The 20,619-nt window shown below is 38.6% G+C and overlaps 1 protein-coding gene across 1 annotated transcript; it reads right to left on the bottom strand.

Annotated features, from left to right (window-relative positions):
* Positions 1-526: 526 nt before the first annotated feature.
* Positions 527-19,535, bottom strand: SGMS2 (sphingomyelin synthase 2). Its single transcript, XM_008055993.1, has 6 exons — positions 19,163-19,535; positions 17,156-17,845; positions 12,950-13,067; positions 6,924-7,077; positions 2,427-2,593; positions 527-1,124 (listed from the first exon to the last, which is right to left on the bottom strand). Exons 2-6 carry the CDS (start codon positions 17,608-17,610, stop codon positions 921-923), a joined length of 1,098 nt encoding a protein of 365 aa, XP_008054184.1. The 5' UTR covers positions 17,611-17,845; positions 19,163-19,535; the 3' UTR covers positions 527-920.
* Between the last annotated feature and the right edge of the window lie 1,084 nt (positions 19,536-20,619).

Raw genomic sequence — 20,619 nt, 5'->3', positions numbered from 1 at the left:
TAAAACAGATCTCATACCAGGGCCTGACCTGGAGGGGAAACAAGCTTTTTCCCCAGGAGTGGCGTGAGCATCAGTTGACACACATGTGTTTTCGGTCTGTGAAAGAATGGTTGACTGCCCCGGGGGTACCAGATCCAAATTTAGCAGGCAGACAGCATCTGAGTGTGTACACAAGGACCACTCATTAGTAGAAATATCCTCATGTTTCCTATGCATCTATCACAGAGATTTTAAGTGAAATATTTACACATGTGGGTGGGGTGTGTCAAATGCTTTCACATTTACTTGGATCACTTTTTTTTAAAAGTATCAGTTAAAAACAAGAAAAAAGTGAAAGTGATACATCATGTATTAGGTGGTAGCAGCAGTGCACATTTCCAGACCTGCTCTCAACCTTCCCCATGACAGGGTAGAAACAAGGTTCATTGGAAGGTTGGTTACTCACAACCCATGGCTCTCCCCTTGCTAAGTTTAATGCTAAAAACCCCTCTCAGTATTAGGTTATTCTATTTACACAGTGGTGGCATATATATCCAGATTATTTTATTTAAAGCATTAACAAATTCTTCTGACGTTGGGAGGAAACAATCCTGAAAAAATTCTGAAGTAGAGGGTTGTGATGGAGAAAGAATAGTGAAAAAAGTAATATTTTTTTGGCACCTCTTTAACAAACTCTATTTGTAAAATGCCAGGTAGGGGGCTTGTCACCAATGAATAAGGAGCTGCAGGGGAGTATATCTTTCTCAGAATGAATTAAAATTTAAAAAAGCAGTCAAGGGTAATACTTTGTTCATCTTTCTCATCAAAATTTGGTCCACTTCTTCATTTGTCACTCAGTTGTCCTAAAATAAAACAAAACTATACCTTTGGTTACAGCGTTAACTCTTTTGGTGTAAGAGCTGATGCCTTTGTTTTGCTCCTCAGGTAGATTTTTCATTATCTTCACCGATCTTCTGAACCCGTGAATACTTTTTGCACGATGATTTGAAGCAGCCAGGAGGCCATGACAGTGGCCAGGAGAAGCAGCAAGGAATTGAGCCTTGTACATTTTTCTCAAAAAAATAAAAGATGGGGAACCACCATGCCCGAGACAAGAAATTAGTTTGTGAGGAGACCTTCAAGTTCTGTAAATGGCAGAAAAAGAGACATCTTTCTTGATTTGTATCCCAATTATTTTTCTTAATTAAATTAACTTAACAGGGAAAATAGAATGCAGATCACATGGCAGCTATTATTAGGCCTTTTTCCTAACTCTGCCATGACTCTGGTCCCCCCAACACACCTACATGTTTTTCCCTTTTTGTGGTTCATGCAATTTCTTCTGCCTGCAATTCCAGTAAAAATGGAGACTCAGGGAACGAATGTGAGACATGTTCAGAAGGAATAATTTTCAGGATGTATGAGTGATGAAATCTAGGAGCCAGGAAGTTGGAAGAGTGAAGAGAGAACTCAGAAGATGGAACATACTTAAGAGGAAAGACTAAAATTTTGGTTCAGTGGTGTCATCTAGATGGAAGTGTAAGAAGGAAGATGGAAATAGGGCACTACAGAATAGAAAGAACTACAAAGAAAAATAAAGTAATTCACAGAAAGAGCATTTATTAATGGACACCAAGTGTTGGGTGTAGATCCTTTGAGAATGACATATTTTAACCACTCACAAATTCTCCAAACACTATATGCACCAGACAATATGGCAAGTCTATTTAAAGACAAGTAAGTCATGGTACACAAACAAACTCTGTTAAACCAAGAACACATACCAAAGTTAGGGAAACAAAGAGAAGAGGAGGAATAATTCTACCTAGGGACAAGAGGAAGAGAGAAGGAGTTAGGGAAGACTTCCCAGAAGAGGCAGCATCTGAGCCAGTTCTTTCAGAATTTATGGGAGAAGAAAGAAAAGGTAATTTGGAAAAAGGAAATGCGGAAACAAATGAGTAAGATATAAGAAGGGAAGACAGAGAGTACTATATTACACAAAAGATTTACCAAATCCAGTAATTCACAAGCTATTTATTTTGTCTGATTATAGAAAATAGCTTCCATATTTTCCTTAAAATTACTTTAAGTTGAGGGCCTGGGCTGTGTCTTACCCAGCTGCTCTACAATGATCCTACAGAGAAGGTTCCTAGACTTTAATTTAGTACATATATTTCTTCTAGTACAGATTAGTTGAATTAGTAAGATGCTGTGATTTATAATTTATGACATTAAAAAAAATCCTTGATCCATATATATTTGTGAAGTTCTTTACTTTGCTTTATTTTAAGAGGCAATCATAAATATAAGTTTAAGTGAACTGACCTAAACCATACACTTGGGTGGCAACAGCAGTTATTCCCATCAAGCTATCTAAACCCCACTGTCTGAAAAGGGCCCACTGTGTTATAGAAAAGGAATTAACCAAGCACCTTCACGGCTCTCACCTTTTCATTGGCCATTGAGTGATACCACCAAAACAGCCGTGTTGTGATATAATAAGCAATGATCACATCGACAGTATAGTGTTCATGTGCTACAAGAATGCAGATGATCCCGGCAGCACTCAGCAGCCAGCAGATTAAATGATACCACCAGAAGTGACGAGGCGAATCTGGACAGTAGAAAAATCATAGAGTTAATAAGTTTCCCAGAGATGAATGTAATGATTACAGTCTGTCCTAATTTCCTTAAGTAGAATAATCTAGGATCAGAAAGTCATCGGAAGGAAAGCCGATAACCTAAAATGAGTCACTATTTGAACTGCCCAGGAAGGACAAAGAGGGGCCCCCTGATAGCAGGTCTAATAGTCATTCACTGGGGAGGCTAGTAACACTAGATATTCTAGGTCTTGCTTACTGCCAATAAGCCATTTAATAAGGAAGAGAACAGAATTGTTTCCTATTAGGTTGGCTGAAACTGCCTCATATAGGCCCACATAAAGGACCCCACTGGGAAAAACAAACAACAAACAGTAGGAACCAAAATACGAGGTAGTTGTCTATGAAAAGAAGGGAGAAACAATGAGAAAGCAGTAGTCATTTCAGGTCTAAAATTTACACTGATTTCTCCAGGGGTATCTATAAGGTAAGGGCATGGGTTGGGGAATTGCATTGTGGGTAGCAATATTTTGATTCCCAGCAATTTTACCCTGTTATTGCTAATAGCAACTATAAAGCCCTCCCTACATAAAGCTTTGCGTTCTTGATCATTCACTTATGGACTTTTAGCCTGCTTGGCCAAGTCACTAAGAAGTTCATTCCATTGATCAGCTGTAGGAGAGAACTACAGCACTCATCGGGTTAAACATGATCTTCTTACCCAAGTGTTAATGACAGATATAATTGGAAACAGAGTTCATATCTCTAATGACTTGGTCATCTGTTTCTTTTTCTAGTTTAAAATTTATTAGCTCACAACAAAAGTTAATAAGCAGATATTAATTTTATATTTAACTGTGCTTATATTCACAGTGATATTTACTTTCAAGTGCAGAAGAATGGGTGAATAGCAAAAGGACCCATTTTGAGAACTTCAGATGAAGTATTACATCAGATATCACTCAAACATAACATTTTTTTTTTAGTAAAATAGCTGTTGTTCTGTTGGTCTCAAGTGGAACAGTATGAAAATAAACATGTGTTTGCACTAGAAAGTCTGATTTTCAAATTCTGGATGTGTTTCTCATTACTTCTCAGTTACTTCATCCTGCCACTAAGTCTGGCAGATAACTTGTGGAATCCAAGAATTCTACTGCTGGGAGAGGTCTTACTCTTGCAGCCTCAGGGGCCAGATCCAGTCCTAACAGTTCTGTTAGGCTCAGAACTTTAAAAATTGAAAATGACATTCAGAAATTTGGAGGACTCACTAAATATGCATCTCCAGCACCACAGACCCCACCCCTTTGCTAAGGTCTCGCACCATATTTGCCTTAAAAGTTCAAAATGTGTGCTCGAACTAGAACTACTTTGTTTATTTATAAGAAGCAAGACTGAAGTTGGTAAGGAGTAAGGAAGTGACCTGAATGTTCATTCTACTTCTCATGGAATTGAAAGTGAGGTTTTGGGAATGGCTAGAAACTCTAGCAGTGCTCTGTCACAAAAATGTGTTTCCTATTTAGCTGCCGGCCTTGGACCACTCCTCATTAACTGAGAACACTGGCTGACCCAAAGAAAAGATTTAATGTAAGCTATTCTGAAATAGAAATGGCAAAATGGTAATCCTCTTTGTTCTGTCACTCAACCCATAGAGATAACAATCTAAAAGATGATGACATAAATAATAATTATCTTCATTGTCTGAGTAGGTTTCTAGCCCTAGTTGGCACTAAATAATAAACAAAACTGTTCTTGACTAGCCAGTCATTTGATGCTAACTGCCAGGCTGTTTTTACAAGGAACCTAAGCCCTAATTATATTTGCACAACTGTATAAAGCCCTCTTCTGCTAATCCCAAAGTGATCCTGGTCCCACATTTTCATATGCTCTCACAACCAAATTCAAATTAAATCCACTCATAATAGAGCAAACGAGGAAAGAGTCCAAACTGATCAAAAGGCAGGAGAGCAAAAGATATATAAATGATGCATCAAATCTAGAAGCAGACTTTCCATATAAGCCACTGCTTACTCAGAATAACACCTGGTATAATTTAGAAGATAATTGTTTTTTTTTAATTGCGTAGAAAACAGACATGAACATGGAATACCCTGTTTATGTACAGAACTGACTAAAATGAATTTGTATTAAATATCACAGATTTCTCATTGTATTTCTCACCAAAAATTAGAAAAAGCAGAATGTAATTCTTTCCATGCTATACACAGACTTACACCATTTAAAAAATCTCACATCAAAATCATGTCTTGGGGGGAAAAAAAGTCTCTATATACTGGAGTAGCTTTCATTAAAGTATAAAATGAATCACAAGTTGCCTTGCAATTACTCTGAGGAGAAAGAATGTACAATAATGAGCATTATACCCTGCTTAAAGATAAGGAGACTATTCTTTGGCAATTCTGTAGAGTCAGAAGCTTGAATTTCCAAGATTCCAAGTAGAGCCAAGAAATTAAGAGTGTAACCTCTGGAGCCGGCCCACTTGAGTCTGAATACCTGATTCTCCAAATGGTAGCTGTGGACTATGGCCAAGTCACTTTCTCTATGCTTAAGTTTCCTCATCTGAAAAATGGAGTAAAATCATGCCTCCCACATGGGAAGGTTGCAAGGATAAAATGAGTTAATTTGCATTTAGGACTTAGAATAGTGCCTGGGACAGAGAAAGTTATTATGCTTTTAATGTTAATACCAGTCAGTCTTCAGTTATTTTAGAAAACTGTCTCTCAATTACCTGGGGTGTTTTCTCTTCATCACTTTTTGGTTTTCAACATATAGTACCTTCACTCTGACATGCAACTCTCTCCCTCCCCTAATTCCCATCCTCTTCCATAAGTTTTTTTGTGATCCTCAGATTAAAGATCCTACAACTCAAATGTACTTTGAGACTCTAAAATGATTGATCTCACATGCAGATGGAACTTTCCTTGGCAAAAGTTAGAACCATAAACACCACACATCATTTACCCACCCTCTAGGACCAATAACTAGATATTAGAAATGTAGTGACTACACTTAAGGAAGAGACCATCCCCTGATAATAATGTAGACGTAGATCCAGTTCCCTCACACCCCCCCGCAAAGAGTGTGAGAGTAGAAATAAGGGGGAAAGTGCGGAAGGCCCTGTACCTTTAAGTCAAGTATGAGCCCCACAGCTCATGCACTATTCCTTCCTACTGTAAGTCTGTATATAGAACTTACGAAAGGAACAGTACAGAAGCTCTGAAATTCTCACAAAAAAGACTCAACTTTATCTACTGAGAACTCAACTCTTTTTGTCATATTTCCCTCAAAGTTTAGAGCTTAAACTTAAAGTCCAGGCTATCTGTGGGACAAGATAACCTGGACTACTGAAGGTAACCCTTGAAGTCCACACTGCCGCTAGGTCAGGATAAACCTATTTGGATTAACTAAGGGCCAAGAGAGGAGGGAAGAACAGTTAGGACAGGGAAGAGGAGGGTTTTTTCTGCTAGTCTCTGCTAAATGAGAAAAACTGAGATAAACCTCTAAAAAATACTAGCTTGGGTAATTTGGAACTAAAGATGAAGGTTAACACTGATTAACTATGCAAGCACAAGGGAAGAAGCATTATTACTTCAAAAGGATTTTTGAGATGATGGGCCTAAATATACAAAACCTCAGAAGTCTATAAGAATGGGATCAACTGGGCAGCTCAAACCAAATACAACCCTACAATGAATAAGACATTATTTCAGCCAGAAAAGTCACTGAAAAACACAAGGAGTTTGTATAATGGGAACTGAGTATATAAACATGGACAGAGATTTTAATTTCTTGCCTCCATGTTTCTTCTTAAGAAGAAAAAAACACTATTGGCAAAATGTCCCATGAGGGTGACTATTAAAGGATAAAAGGTGACTGGAAAATGATGAAATTGGAAAACAGTGGACAAAGAAATGTTTTTAAAATGGAAAAACATTAACTGAATTATTTGGCACGAGATAGAATGGAAATGTCATGCAAATAATCCAAAAGTCATTGACATTTAGCTTTAGAATGTGCCAATCTTTTTTGCAATAAACTTAACAATTAATTCCAATGTCAAGATAGCATTTCATACCTTGAGAAGTACTAACCAAAAGAAGAGAGATGCTTTGGAGGCATGCTAAATGTTAGAGAAGCCAAGACTAGGTTTTAAGCCTTTGGGGCTCAAATAACATAGGACTATTGAAATGATAAAAAACATATATACACACCATCTGTCTCTTTCGTGGCTATGAAACCCAGTAGAATAAAGGCTCCCATCCATTTCTCAGCCAGCGATTCCTCCCACTATAGCAATCAATTCCGCGAGAATGAGCTATTACTTACATTCTTTGATGAACAAATAGGTAAGTGTCAGCACAACGGTGTGACCGCTGAAGAGGAAGTCTCCACATAAGATATGTGATCCAGTAATGGACAATCCACCACCAGAAATCAACCGTAGAATCCGTTGTACTTTTGCATGAGAGTCTCCATTGAGCTGAATGATACAAGAAGATGAGAAATAAAATTTACAAGCTGATAAAATCATGTTTCTGTCCAATTGTGCGACTCTGAAAAAGGTCACCCCAGGTTGTGTTTTTCTTTCTTTTCTTTTTGAGTAGGGGTCTCACTCTCCTACTCAGGCTGGAGTGCGGTGACGTGATCACTGCTCACAGCAGCCTCTATCTTCTGGGCTCAGGAGATCCTTCCACCTCAGCCTCCCAAGTAGCTGGGACTATAGGTACACGACACCATGCCTGGCTAATTTTTTTATTTTTATTTTTGTAGAGATGGTCTTGCCATGTTGCCCAGGCTGATCTCGAACTCCTAGGCTCAATCCTCTCACTTCGGCCTCCCAAAGTGCAGGGATTATAGGTGTGAACCCCTATGCCAGGCCTCTTTTTCTTTTTAACCTAAAAAAGTCTAAAAGTATCCAGAAGGAAGCTCCTCAAGCTGGGTTTACTCACTTATTGGCAAGTTTTATTGACAAATTTTTGACCTATTCAATATGTTACTAATAATAAGTCTTGGTGGTAGTGTGTCCTTGGGCAAAGCTTTTAAAAATATTAATAACAAATGACTTCACCAATCTATGTGCTAAAGAGCAGATCAAAGCTACTTTCCTTTTTGCAGGGGGAAGTGAGGGTTTTGGACGGTTAATATTTGATTCAGCTGCATACCACATTACCAATATTTTACAGTGCATTGATACCTTGTATTAAGTGGGCAGTCTAAAGTGTAGATATAGCTATATTAATGTCTGTTCAAAACATTTATAGTTAAAGAGAGGAGCTGCAACTCATTAAATAATTTAAATAGGTTTGAAAATGATGGATTAGGGATGTACTAGCTGCTTTAAAAATGAGTAGCTTTGATCAGGAAAAATATCTCCCAAAGAAATCATCTGTGAGCTGCGGCAGAAGGCAGGGAACATTCCCTTGACAGGGTCTAGAAACACCTTGAAGCCATTGTGATGACATGGGAAACAATGTTGGGCCAGGGTAGGAGCTGGAGGTAATGATTAGAAGTTCATAATCTTTTTTTTTTAAAGTTACGGTCTCACTCTGTTGCTGAGGCAGGAGTATAGTTGCACGATCATGGCTACTGCAGCCTCGACCTCCTAGGTTCAGGCAATCCTTCTGCCTGAGCTTCCTAAGTAGCTGGGACAATAGGCTTCTGGCTTTTTTTTTTTTTTTAAGTAGAAACAAAGTCTTGCTATGTTGTGAGGCTGGTTTCGAACTCCCAGACTTAGGTAATCCTCTCACTTCAGTTTCCCACAGTGCTGGGTTTACAGGCATGAACCAGAGTGCCCCATCTAGAAGTTTATAACCTACAAGTTCAATCATATAGGAAAATGTTGTTTAAAATGTAGGCACAGAAAATTGGAAGACTGAAATGTTGGTAGGGCTAGAAGGAGGGGTTCAGACCAGTCTAGTGCAGAGCAAATAGGCTGAGAAATGCTCAGAAACAAATCATGTAACAGTATACCTGGAAGAGAGGTATAGAAAGACCATCACTGACTATTCATTTGGGACCTGGGAGGACAGGCATATGATATGACATGTTGTCTTTTTTTGTTTGTTTTTTGACTTGGGTCTCATTGCTCAGGTTGAAGTACAGTGGCATGGGTAACAGCTTGTCACAGTCTTGACCTCCTAGGCTCAGGTACTTCTTCCTCCTCAACCTCTTGAGTAGTGTACCACCATGCCTGGATAATTTTCTGATTTTTGTAGAGATGAGGAATTGCTATGTTGCCTAGGCTGGTCTCAAACTCCTGGACTCAAGCAATCTTACCACCTCAGCCTCCCAGAGTGATGGGATTATGAGCATGAGCTACCGTGCCTGGCCCATGCTACATTTTGTACTCTATGATTATTCTTCTGGGCAACTGACTTCTGCAGTGTGGCCAGTATAGCAATGTCAGTGGTTACAATGTTGGTGGTGAAGATAGGATAGTGTCTTATCCAAGTGGATCCATGATGGTGAAGGAAGGTAAGATGTGTACAGATGGATAGGGAGAAAGTCTAGGAGTAGAGAGATCAAGTCAGTCCCCAAAGCAGGTGGAAAACCACCCTGTCTCCAATACAATAAGGAATTGAGGCAAGATTCTTTGTCTCAAACATTTATCTTGAGGTGCCTAAAAATGTTCTGATTTAAAAAAACTTATGGATCAGGAAAGCCTTCTGGCATTCAACAGACCCTTATAAAAAGGCAAACACACCATGCTTGACAATAAGGTGAGAATAATGTACTGCATAGAAAATGACATAAAGTAGGCTAAAGGTAGAAAATTTATCTTCTTCACAAGTTTGCCTATGGCAAGCACAGGTGGCAAACCAAGAGAATGTATGTATGTGACTAAGAATAGACAGTCCTTAAAGCAAACATGCCTAGTAAGAAGTGATCCTGCCTTGAAAAGACAGAATCCAGAAGGCAGTAAAGGGTCCATACCTCAGGAAGACAAGGGGATTGTTGACAGAGTTGCAGGACTTCGGGCTCACCTAAGAAAAGGTATACTGCAACTATATAACATAATGCGATGCACTCTTGCTATTTATGATAGAATCAAGCCATGTGCTTGATCAGATCAGCCTCAGTCCTTCAGGAATTTCTTGTCACGAGGTTAGTACAAACAACTGTTAACACAGAAATCAAATAAAAAGGTACATATACTCTGCCTGACCATTGTGTACCCAGTTTAAAAGGATACATTATTATTTATCTCAAAACCATAATAAGTTTTTGATCCATGCATCCATCCCAGCGCTATACTATATTTTTCTAAGGGCAGAACCACTTAAAGTCATCAATTCCTTTACTTGGGGCTAGATGGATTCAAAGGTATAAACAAACTAAGAACTGTAATAAGCCACACATTTTCTCCTCTTCCCTCTTCCCTCTTCCTTTCGGCAGTATTGGCGTATGGAGATTTTCGCTAGCATTTGATTCAACATGCCTTTAGCAAACAGAGGAAAGACTGTCTACTTACTCTTTCTGTGTTAGTCCTTAATTCCTCAGATAGAATCTCAAGAAAAGAAGGGGGAAAAAAAAGAGAGTAAAAGAAAACCAGGAGAGGAGGGAGAATAGTGTTAGGATAAATAAGATTTTTTTCTAGTTCTATTCCTGTTCACTGGAATTCCCCCTCACATATCACATAAGACTCGTTCCTACTAATTTCCTCTTTTGCAGACACCATTTTGTGGCATTACTGAATAAGGAATTGAAGACATAAAAAGCTAAGATGGGAAGCATCAATCAGAGCAGATAGGAGCTCAACTACTAATAAGAAAGGGTCCCTCCAACTGTGACCACCAAATACCACTTCCCACAAAAATAAATTAAGTACAAAAGAGATAAACTTGGCTGCTGCCAAGAGAAAAACTTTACCATTCACATTGCTCCTTCAATTAAAGAAAGACGTCATTTGACCATCTATTGGCCAAGGTGAGGAGAGGTAAAGACAGCTTCGGAAAGCTTTCTCAGGGAAGGGGCAAGTCACGATCCCAGCCAAATATCCTTAGATGTTAAAAAAACAAAACTTGAAAAGTCATTTCATGAAATCATTTCATAATAATTTGAGCCAAAATTTATTTAAGACTTATCTGAACACACTTTGAAGAACATAATTTGGGGTAGGTTGTTGCAGCAAATTGTAAGCAAAAAACTTAAAACATAGGACAGATAAGAGAGAAGGCAACTAGAAAACTGTGAAAGTCAAGCATTTTTACCATGATGGTTCTTGTGATCATACCTGGTGGGTAACTAGTTTTATTTGGCATCAGTTACTAGATCAGACAACTTTCAATAGTGAGTGGCATCAGTATACAAGTTTCTGTCATTGCTCATAGTCATGAAGGGCATTCTACAGAGTCAGCAACCTACGAGGCAGGTAGATTATCTAATAGCCTTGTAATCACAAAAATCTAAGCAGCATTCAAAGCCAGAAGCTGAACCAAATTTAGAATGCAATTCTGACTCCTGTTCTGTAACTCCTCAAGTCCAACAAAGTCATCTGTCTTTGTTTTATTGAACCATGCACAATTTAGGCACCTATGACCTGCTTATGCTTCAGGAAGAAGTTCCAACAACAGAACATGGGAGATGATTACACCAGAGTTACCACTAGGAATATCTGTAGCCGGGTTATCCAGCAGCATATTTATTGATGTGGTTTCCAAAAATTGCAGCTCTTCCATGAAGGACAATCTTTAATTTACTGTCTTTCTGTAATCATAGCAATTCATCCCTGAAAACCTCATCCACTGCTAGGATGGGGTTGCCTTCCTTTCTGTGGCTGTTTCTCCATTTAACACGTTGCAACAGCCCATGAGAAGTGTTTATTATGCTTCTGAACTCCTCCCATACCTTAAATTAGATTCACTAAAAATCAGTCAATGTTTAAATTCAATATGTACACTGTTTTAATTACAGTGTTTTCTGCTTTGATGGCTTTGGAAAGTATAGCTTCTCCAAACCACATCTATATTTGGTGAGGGAGACTGTGGATGTCTTCAGAACAACTCTATTTTTCCTTCACCTCAGACATCTGCTTTGTGTTCAGTAAAATATGATGTTCGGCTTCATTCCTTTGTCTAGAAAGCACATGATTTGCTAGTTTCCATTTCATAAACCAGGATGCACTGGGTCTGAGATGATTCACAGCTCCCTCAAGAATTGACTATGTCTAGAGAAGCTGCAATTCCTGCTTAAGACAGCTTCAGTAGACACCTTTACACTGTATCTCAGTAAACAGTCACTCATATCTTTCCAACTGCTAAAAAATTGTCAAACCCATATTCAACTTATTAGCACATCCTGTTGGTCCTATTTTCAAAATGTATCCCAAATTGAATGACTTCTCATTACTTTCACTGCCACCAAGAAGGTCAAAATTCCTACAATTGGGCTGAAGGTTCTATGGCATCTGGGGTCTGTACCACCCCAACCTTTCCAAACTCCACTCAGACACACTGGTCTCCCTACTCCTTCTTGAAACCATCGTGACTAAGCTACTTTCTTAGCCTGGAGCTCTCACCCTGCACATGGCTCACTTCCTCATCTTGGTTCTTGCCAAAATGCTTTATTAAAGAAGCCTTTCTCGACCTCTATAAAAAATAGTTCCTACTCTCAGACTCCCCTTCACCTTACTCAGCTCTGCTGTTCCTCCATCGGATAAATCTCCTGACTTATCATCGTGTGACAAATTATAAATTTGCTTATCATCTGCAATCCCTCAATAGAATACACGTTCCACCGGGCTAAGTTTATAATCCCAGCACTTTGGGAGGCCAACACGAGTGGATTGCCTGAGTCCGCGGGTTCGAGACCAAGCTGGGCAACCTGGCGAGACCTCGTCTCTATAATAAATCGAAAATTAGCCGGGCATGGCAGCACGCGACTGTAGTTCCGGGTACTTGGAAGGCAGAGATGGAAGGATTGCCGGAGTTCAGAAGGTTGAGGCTGTGGTGGTGGTGAGCATGCCACTGCACTCCAGCCTGGGCAATGAACTCAGACTCTGACTAAAAACAAAAACAAAAACAAAAAAAGAATACCAGTTCCAGGAGAGGGACTTTGTTTTGGTTATTAAGGTGACTGCTATCTAATACTTGTCGAATGAATGCATTGATGAATAAATGAGAAGGTAAAAAACAAGCAGTCAAATTTCCAACAGTAATTTTCATTTATCAGAAAATCAATTTTTCACCACAGATAAACATTTCATGAATACATTTTAATTTCTTCCCCTCAAATATAAAGAAAAAGAAAACAAATGCTAGATTTCAGTTAACACCTATAAAGATGTCTAAAAGAGTGTATAATAGAGGGTAGATTTCTTGGTTTTCTCTAAATGGTAGCTCAGAGATGCTTACCTTTGGAGCACACTGGAAATGCATTCCAGGCACAGGTAGAGTAGTAACATACATGGTAATACAGCGATACAGGTATAAAGTCCCAATGATAAAAAAGAATCTGCGCCCCACTATTGACCTAAAGGAAAAACAGGGGTGGGGAAAAAGAGGTTTACTGGTTTTTACTCCTGATGCAAAATGAAACAACATTTAGCAGGATAAAGAATAATTAGCAAAGAATGGCATTAATAAACAAACCACAGTTTCACAGAGTTTAAACGTTTATTTGTGAGCTGCCCATCCCTAGGATTTCATGGAGTGATGGCACCACAGTTTTCAGAAAGATTCACATACTGCAATAACTACAGGTGGTTTGAGGCCCAGAAATATGAGTGTGTAGAGCGGAAAACTAAAGTAGGTAAGAGAGTCTGCATAATCGCCTCTCCGCAAAAAGTCACTCTTTGCCAGAGAATGCAATCAACCTCTCTATATTTTCAGTCAACTCACTACATTAATAAAACCCTCTCTTGAGAAATATCAAAGGTATAAGCAAGCCACAGTAACAGAAGAATTAACTAATGAACCAAGGTGACATTACATAATTGGACACATAGGGAAATGTGACAGTTCATTTAACCCAAGTTATATAAGCAAGGTTTATTTGGGGGACCATCCAAAGGTTCGTTGACAACTTGGGCATGAACTACTTTCTCTATTATTAAATATATTTTTTCAGATAATTGTATCTTGAAGATGCCCAAAGTGCCCTTATGCATTTAAGGACATTTAATAGTGAAGTTGTAAACTGACTGGTTTACTCTGATGTTACTAAATTTTGATCAAAAAGGAAAAAAAGTTCCACAAGTCCTTTTTCACTTTATATTTTTTGTGTAGAGACTGTTGTCTTAACAAACATTAGTCCTTGTGCTTCATTTCATTGCCTAAGTCCTCAGTCTAAGAAGTCAGGGTTCCCAGAGATTGACTTTGAGCATACTGTGCTCCAACAGGAAGGGTCTGCCCCTGCACCTCTGTCTCATGGGCACCTGTATGGTTATCAAGAGTTTGTGTCCTCACTCCAGCTGAACATGACAACTCCTTTTCTGTTGTGTAGTTAGGTCTATAAACTCTGGGTTCTGAGGATTAAGAGATGAGTGGAATTCCATATAAAACCCCTAGGATTGCTAGTTGCAAATTCCTCATACGAAAAATATATTATTCCAGGTCTCTCATTTTCAGAGCTCTTAAACTTTCAAAACTAGTACTGATCAAAGGCTTCTTGAAAAAAAAAAGGCAGTTTTAGGCATAGACATATTTTAAGTTTTCTCCAAAATTGTAGTTCTGACAGGAATCGAGATCTAATTCAGGTAACTGTTGGTACTTCTAATTTGAAGAATTATGTATAAATATATGTTTCAGCTGTCTGTTTTCAACAGCTATTTTAAGACTATTCCAGGGTTTCTGGGGTCAACAAAAAAACAGAAAGGAGCAGGCAGCACATGGACTGGTAGATGAAAGAATTTATTTATCCCAAGGCATTTCTTTAAAGGCTTGCTATTCTAGCCCTGCCTTTCCTGGAACTGAAAAGGAACAGGCAATAAACAGTGCTAAGTTTCTCCCCTTGGTTAAGTGAAAACCAATTCACCCTTTGATTGAACCCCAGGTTCCAAAAGAGTGATGTTTTGAATTGTGCTCCATGCTGTTAAATAAGGTGAAGTAATAAGCAGAAACTACTATGAGTCAATTACATTCATTCCAGCATTCTGAGTTCAGCTGTACTCAGAACACAAAACTAACTCAGAAGTTGAAACATGCATTCTGCTGCCTTATTTAGAAAAAGACCTAGTGCTAATGATTTTTTCCCACAGTTTTGAAAGTTGCTTTTAAAAGAGAGCAAGTAGGAATTCTCATTAAACCAGGATGTTTAAAACAGGTTATAAAAATTATTCTACTAGTTACTAAAATATGAGATCCAATTCTTTAAAAGTGAAAAGGCAAACTAATGTGGTTTGTGACTGAAACAGTGGATGTCATTAACATGTATGGCCCAGCTATGTGGCCATGAGTCCTGACATGATGAAATCTAAGGTGGTAATAGAAAGGCAGTTCACAACTACATCTAGATACAAATTCGAATAAACTGAGGTGAAGCTTGTACTTCAAGGTGGAGTCCAGCTACTTACCAGATTATGGAAAGTTTCTCCTTTCACACATATATGAATAAGACTTTACTCCAAATTAAGGTAAAAACAGACATCTGTGACCCTAGCAGTCTCTCTTACATTCAGTGTCAATTGCAGAAAAATACTAGTATTCCAGAAAAATACTAAAGTTCAACAAATATCTTCACTGCTTTTAGCATAAAGAATGCTAAAATTAACAATTTCAGAAACCACTTACTTCTAGTAAGTTAAAGACAATTGATGACTAAGTCTTTTACTTAAGCATATTAAGGAAACATAAAGAGAGTTATATTAAGGAAGATGCTTAGGAATGACTTCAGTTTGTGGAATATGTTTTTAAAGCTGCAAAGTTGAATTTGGGAAACTCTTTAGCAAAGATAGACTAAATTCATCTAACTTCAAAGCAACAACCAGTCAGTTGAAAGAACAACACAGATAAACTCTTTCTTCTAAAAATGATCTTGTGGTATTCACACTGAAATCTTATTTGAGGCCAGGCTCGGTGGCTCAGCCTGTAATCCCAGCACTTTGGGAGGCCGAGGTGAGTGGATTGCCTGAGCCCGCGGGTTCGAGATCCGCCTGGGCAACTTGGTGAGACCTCATCTCTACAATAAATCAAAAAATTAGCCGGGTGTGGTAGCGCACGCCTGTAATTCTGGCTGCTTGAAGGGCTGAAGTAGAAGGATCGCCGGAGCCCAGCAGGTTGAGGCTGCAGTGGCCACTGCACTCCAGTCTGGGCAACAGAGTGAGACTCCAACTCAAAAAAAAAAAAAAAAGAAAGAAAGAAAAGAAATCCTATTTGATTTCTAATTTTCAAATTGTATGAACACAAGTTAGCATATATTTTTCAAAACTTCAGATTACGGGCAGTGTTTTGATCAAAGTCATACTCTAGTGATTTAATTTCTAGAATCCTAGGAGAGAACAAACATCTAAATGAATGAATGAGATGAAAGGGGGAATTGAGAGGTCTTCATTTTTATGGACTAGAAGTCAGAATTCATATAGAGAAGTAGAAATAACCACTTTAGAGCTATGTCCACATTTTTAAGTGTCTTCAAAACAAAAGTACCTGGCTTATTACTTCCTGATTTCCTACTATTCCAAAATAGGGAGGTTGAATCCAGTGAACTGAGAGAGCTCCTTTGTGGCAATGGGATGGGGTGGGGGCGGGGAGGAAGACAATCAAAACCACACAGACCCATTTCTAAATTCAGTTGCTTACACAAACTCTTGTAGCTAGATGACCACTAGGCAAAAACTTTAAAAAGGTAAAAACTGAGAACTCCTGACCCAAGGCAAACCTCAGAGCAGGCTATTGACTATAGATCAATGTAGTCATCACATTATGAGTAAGGAAGAAAAGAGTTTCCTGGCTTGCTCCTTTCTCTACCTGTCAAGAACCTGAAATAACGCAAGCATGATGAAGTGAATGCTATTCCTTTTCAAACAAATACCATAGCACCACGTTGCTGGAAATCAGGAAATGCACCTTAAATTCATAAACTCTGAATCACCCACCACAGTACTGCTGTACATTGTCACTTCTATACATAGTTGCTCAATAAACACTTATTGAATAGTGACTGAATTTATACAATATGGTAGATATTTCTATTGCTCTCTTTCATCAAAAGCCTGGGTAAGACTTTTTATTTATTTATTTATTTATTTTTGAGTTGGAGTCTTACTCTGTCACCCAGACTGGAGTGCAGTGGCTGCTCCCAGCCACCGCAGCCTCGACCTGCTGGGCTCCGGCAATCCTTCTGCCTCAGTCTTCCAAGTAGCTGGAACTACAGGCACATGCTACCACGCCCAGCTAATTTTTGATTTATTATAGAGATGAGGTCTCGCCAAGTTGCCCAGGCAGGTCTCAAACCCGTGGGCTCAGGCAATCCACTCACCTTGGCCTCCCAAAGCGCTGGGTTTACAGGCTGAGCCACTGAGCTTGGCCAACTTAATTTATTTTTAAAAAACAGAGAGAAATAATCCCAGTTACACATCTACTCATTTAATGACAAACTCAAAAAACATAAAATCTACTTACTTGTATCTCAGAAACAGCCACTGGGTGATCCATAATCCAACTAATATAATCCCATTTATTTCTGATACAGAAAATGCCCATTTCACTCGATCAATGTAATCAAAAAACTTGTCTGGGAGTGGAGGGCTGAGCTCCTTGGGAGGGACCCTCTCGTGCACAACTGTGATCATGACAGTTGTCAAGACTAGGTTGAAGAGCGCATACACAAAGGCAATGCCTGTTTTCCACCACTCAAGGGGAAATTTGTTCCTCGATTCAGTGGGCATAGCAATTTGAATATAGTCTGGGTACTTTTTGGTGCCTTTTCGCAACCCATTAGATAAGCTCTTAGGTTTACCATTGCCATTTTTGCTTTCTTCTTCAACAGGTTCAGCAGGTCTTGTGTAAGTGATTGTAGGATCATTGGTCTGATTTTCCAAATGTTCCTCAAGTTTTGCTGTTTCTATGATATCCATTGTCCCCCAGTCTTCAGATCCAAAAGGAGATGGTAGAGTTCTTGTGGAAATTTAACTCTTAAAAATGCTTCTATTTTCAAGATCAACACAGACTTTTACAATGGACTTTGTTTCCTAATAAAAAATGTAGAAGGTAGCCATCTGATTATTATCCCTTCCATGCAGTTATCTGCTGTATATTCATCACTTTCAGGAAAAGAAGTCAATTCTTCTAAGAAAGATGTTACTATCCCACCTAAAAGCAAAACAAAACTATATTCAGAAACTGTTTGTCCAATTGTCAACCACCCAAAACAAAAACATTCTCAAAATAAGGAAACAAATACCAAAGACATTCGCTTCAGAAATATATCCTCAGAACATAAAAAAAGTATTAAAAAAAAAACAATTTATAAACTGCTGAGAGTTAGTTTATTTATAAAACATTGAATTGTTTTTATCTTGGAGATCTTGTCTCCTTTTGAGCATAAATAGAAACATTTTAGCAAGCAACTACCTTGAAATGTCTTTAAATAAAAGTCAGGACCCAACACTGCAAATACTTCATCAGAACTATCACTTGTTGCTAACCATGAAGTCATAATAAGCTAGTAACTCCCAGAGATCACATCATGCCTCCCTAAGTTTGTATATTTTCTATGAACCATAAAGAAAGAATAAAAAACTCTGGTGAGTTACTTACTTGCATTAAATAATCGTTACTTTCTGTGCTTGTCAAAATAGTCGATTTTCTGCAATTTCTACCCAACGATATAAAAGGGCATCCAGCTCCGTACTCACCCAGCAAGACACTGATGAGAAAGGGTACCTTAGGTTTAAGCTCCACAGGCTCCAAAGAGCACAGAATTCTTGACCAGACCAAGCACCACCACCACCACTTCTTTTATATTTGCTTGTAACACGGCCCCAGCTGTTCTCAATTTAGGAAAGCAGTATTTTAGTCCTGCTACAGAACCCAACTACCTGAAGAGGGTTTCAAACCTGGTAATTAGTTCCCACCCTGAGTACACTATATAACTTAAGCATAATTCTTTGCATTTTAAAGGCCTCCCTTTTCGGGTAACTTCAGGGAAAAATGAAGAGGAGGAAAAACTCCAAGTGGTGATAGCTAAGCTTTTATTTAATGAAAGAAAGGGGGAAAAGAGTGAATGAAAATGGCACAGGCAATATCTAGTACATATAACTAGTAACTCCCAGAGATCATCTGGTTACAGTTATGGGTGGCAAACAAGTCAAATACCAGTGTTTCTTGTGCACCTAAAATGCCCTGGCCAAAGAGCCTGAACTCTAACCCAAGAGACAGAAGTAAAATGACAAAAGAACACTGAACAATATGTTGGGAAAGGGAGGAGGGGGATGAGCTGATCGCTAGGTAAAAATGGGGGTTCAGTTGTAACGTATCCCTGCTCCCGTGACAAGATATACCCACACATAGGCACTGTGTCTGTTTCTAAGAAAGCAAAAGGCTGAGGACAGCTGTCCTGGTAGAGAAATGGGTTACTGCTGGGACATGAGACCAGCTAAAAGGTGTGGAGAATTATGAACATCTCACCTTTCTCTTGTCCCTTTCAAAAGCTCCCAGCTATTAATACGGTAGAACAGGATGAGAAAGTCCCAGTGCCCCTCTGGCTGACAGATGCTCTCTGCAGTGCCCTGCCACAATGCTGTGAGGAGAGTAGGTATCATGAAGAGGTGCCTCAGTAAGGCATTTTCAACAACAAACCTTCAACACCATGGATTACATTCTAATGGAGGCCCAAAGCACTGACTCAGCCATTTCCTGTCTCTCTTTACCAACCTAGCCTAATCTACTCATAGCATCTTGCCAAACTACTATCCAAGTTCCCTTCAACTTTACTATTCCACATGTGCTCCTGGCCTTGTGTTCATATATGAAAGAAGTTTGTGATTTTGAAATCCCATTTCACTTGTGAATGGTCTTTATAAGGTAGTCACCTAGTTCTAGAACACAGAATGTAGAACAGAAGAAAATCCAATTTGTTACTTTTTTTTTTTTTTAAGAGGAAGCACTCTGCCACCCACCTCATGGGATTGCTGTGAGAATGACTGAAATAATTAACTGTGAAGAGCTTTATGCCCCTGGGAATAAGAGCACTGTGTGAGAACAATGCCCATTTATCGTCATTAGTATTAGGGTTGATATTTTCCTAGGGATTTCATTAAGAAGATTAAATATACACAGCACATTCATCATGTGTCAACCAATCAGAACACAACGTTTGTCACCAAGATAACAATTGTAACATACTCATTCCTATAGTCATCATTTCCAGTGTCTGGGAAGTGGCAAAAGCCACAGTAGTTCCTCTCAATGGATGGCAATTCCATTAGTTCATTTGTTTAGGGCACTTATGCCAGAGCACAAAGCAGATGCCAAGCCTTCCAAGTCCTCTTACATTGCAAAATACTGGAAGTTAACCTAGATGACAGTGAAAAAAAGTTAAAGATCTCTACAGACTCATCCTCGTTTTGAAGGCAAATGCAAAATTCTGAAACTTTCAGTACACCGTTACTATTTTTAGTGTTTTGTTTGTTTTTTACAGCTAAGTATGACTTATTTTGGAAATGTAAGGAAGGTTTTAAACCAGGCAATGAATATAATAAATCATAAACTTATCTTCAGTGAAGCCAAAATGGCATTTTACAAAATTCAATATCCAACTGGTTTTTCAGGGAAAAAAGTATGCAATAATAGCAGAAGTCTGAAAAACTAGGTTCTTTTAATGCCAATTTATCACAATTTTAGCTATGTAATATATGTATTAATATGTAGTGGGAATAGTCTTCTACTGCTGCTTCCCTTTCACCCCTACGTGAACTTTAGAATCTGTCAAATTAAAAGAAAATACATACTTAGACATCATTGTGCTTCTATGTTTTACTCCCATCCCTCTACTTTTTAACATTGTTCTAGCCAGTTAAGCCAAGACAAGAAAAAGAAAATAGGAAAGTAATGGCTAAAAAGCAGAAAAGAAATGTATAAAATAT

The sequence above is a fragment of the Carlito syrichta genome, unplaced genomic scaffold (assembly GCF_000164805.1).
Source record: "Carlito syrichta isolate Samal-C Ts95f unplaced genomic scaffold, Tarsius_syrichta-2.0.1 Scaffold302074, whole genome shotgun sequence".
Taxonomy (NCBI): domain Eukaryota; kingdom Metazoa; phylum Chordata; class Mammalia; order Primates; family Tarsiidae; genus Carlito; species Carlito syrichta.
This window is presented reverse-complemented; position numbering and strand designations above follow the sequence as displayed.

What these genes read in the sequence shown, in the direction of transcription:
- SGMS2 (XM_008055993.1), bottom strand. Translation starts at nt 17,610, where the DNA reads ATGGATATCATAGAAACAGCAAAACTTGAGGAACATTTGGAAAATCAG. An exon ending in TGGCTGTTTCTGAGATACAA is followed by an intron (nt 13,068 to 17,155) that starts GTAAGTAGATTT and finishes TTTTTCCTTTAG; the next exon opens with GTCAATAGTGGGGCGCAGAT. An exon ending in ATTTCCAGTGTGCTCCAAAG is followed by an intron (nt 7,078 to 12,949) that starts GTAAGCATCTCT and finishes TGTATCATTCAG; the next exon opens with CTCAATGGAGACTCTCATGC.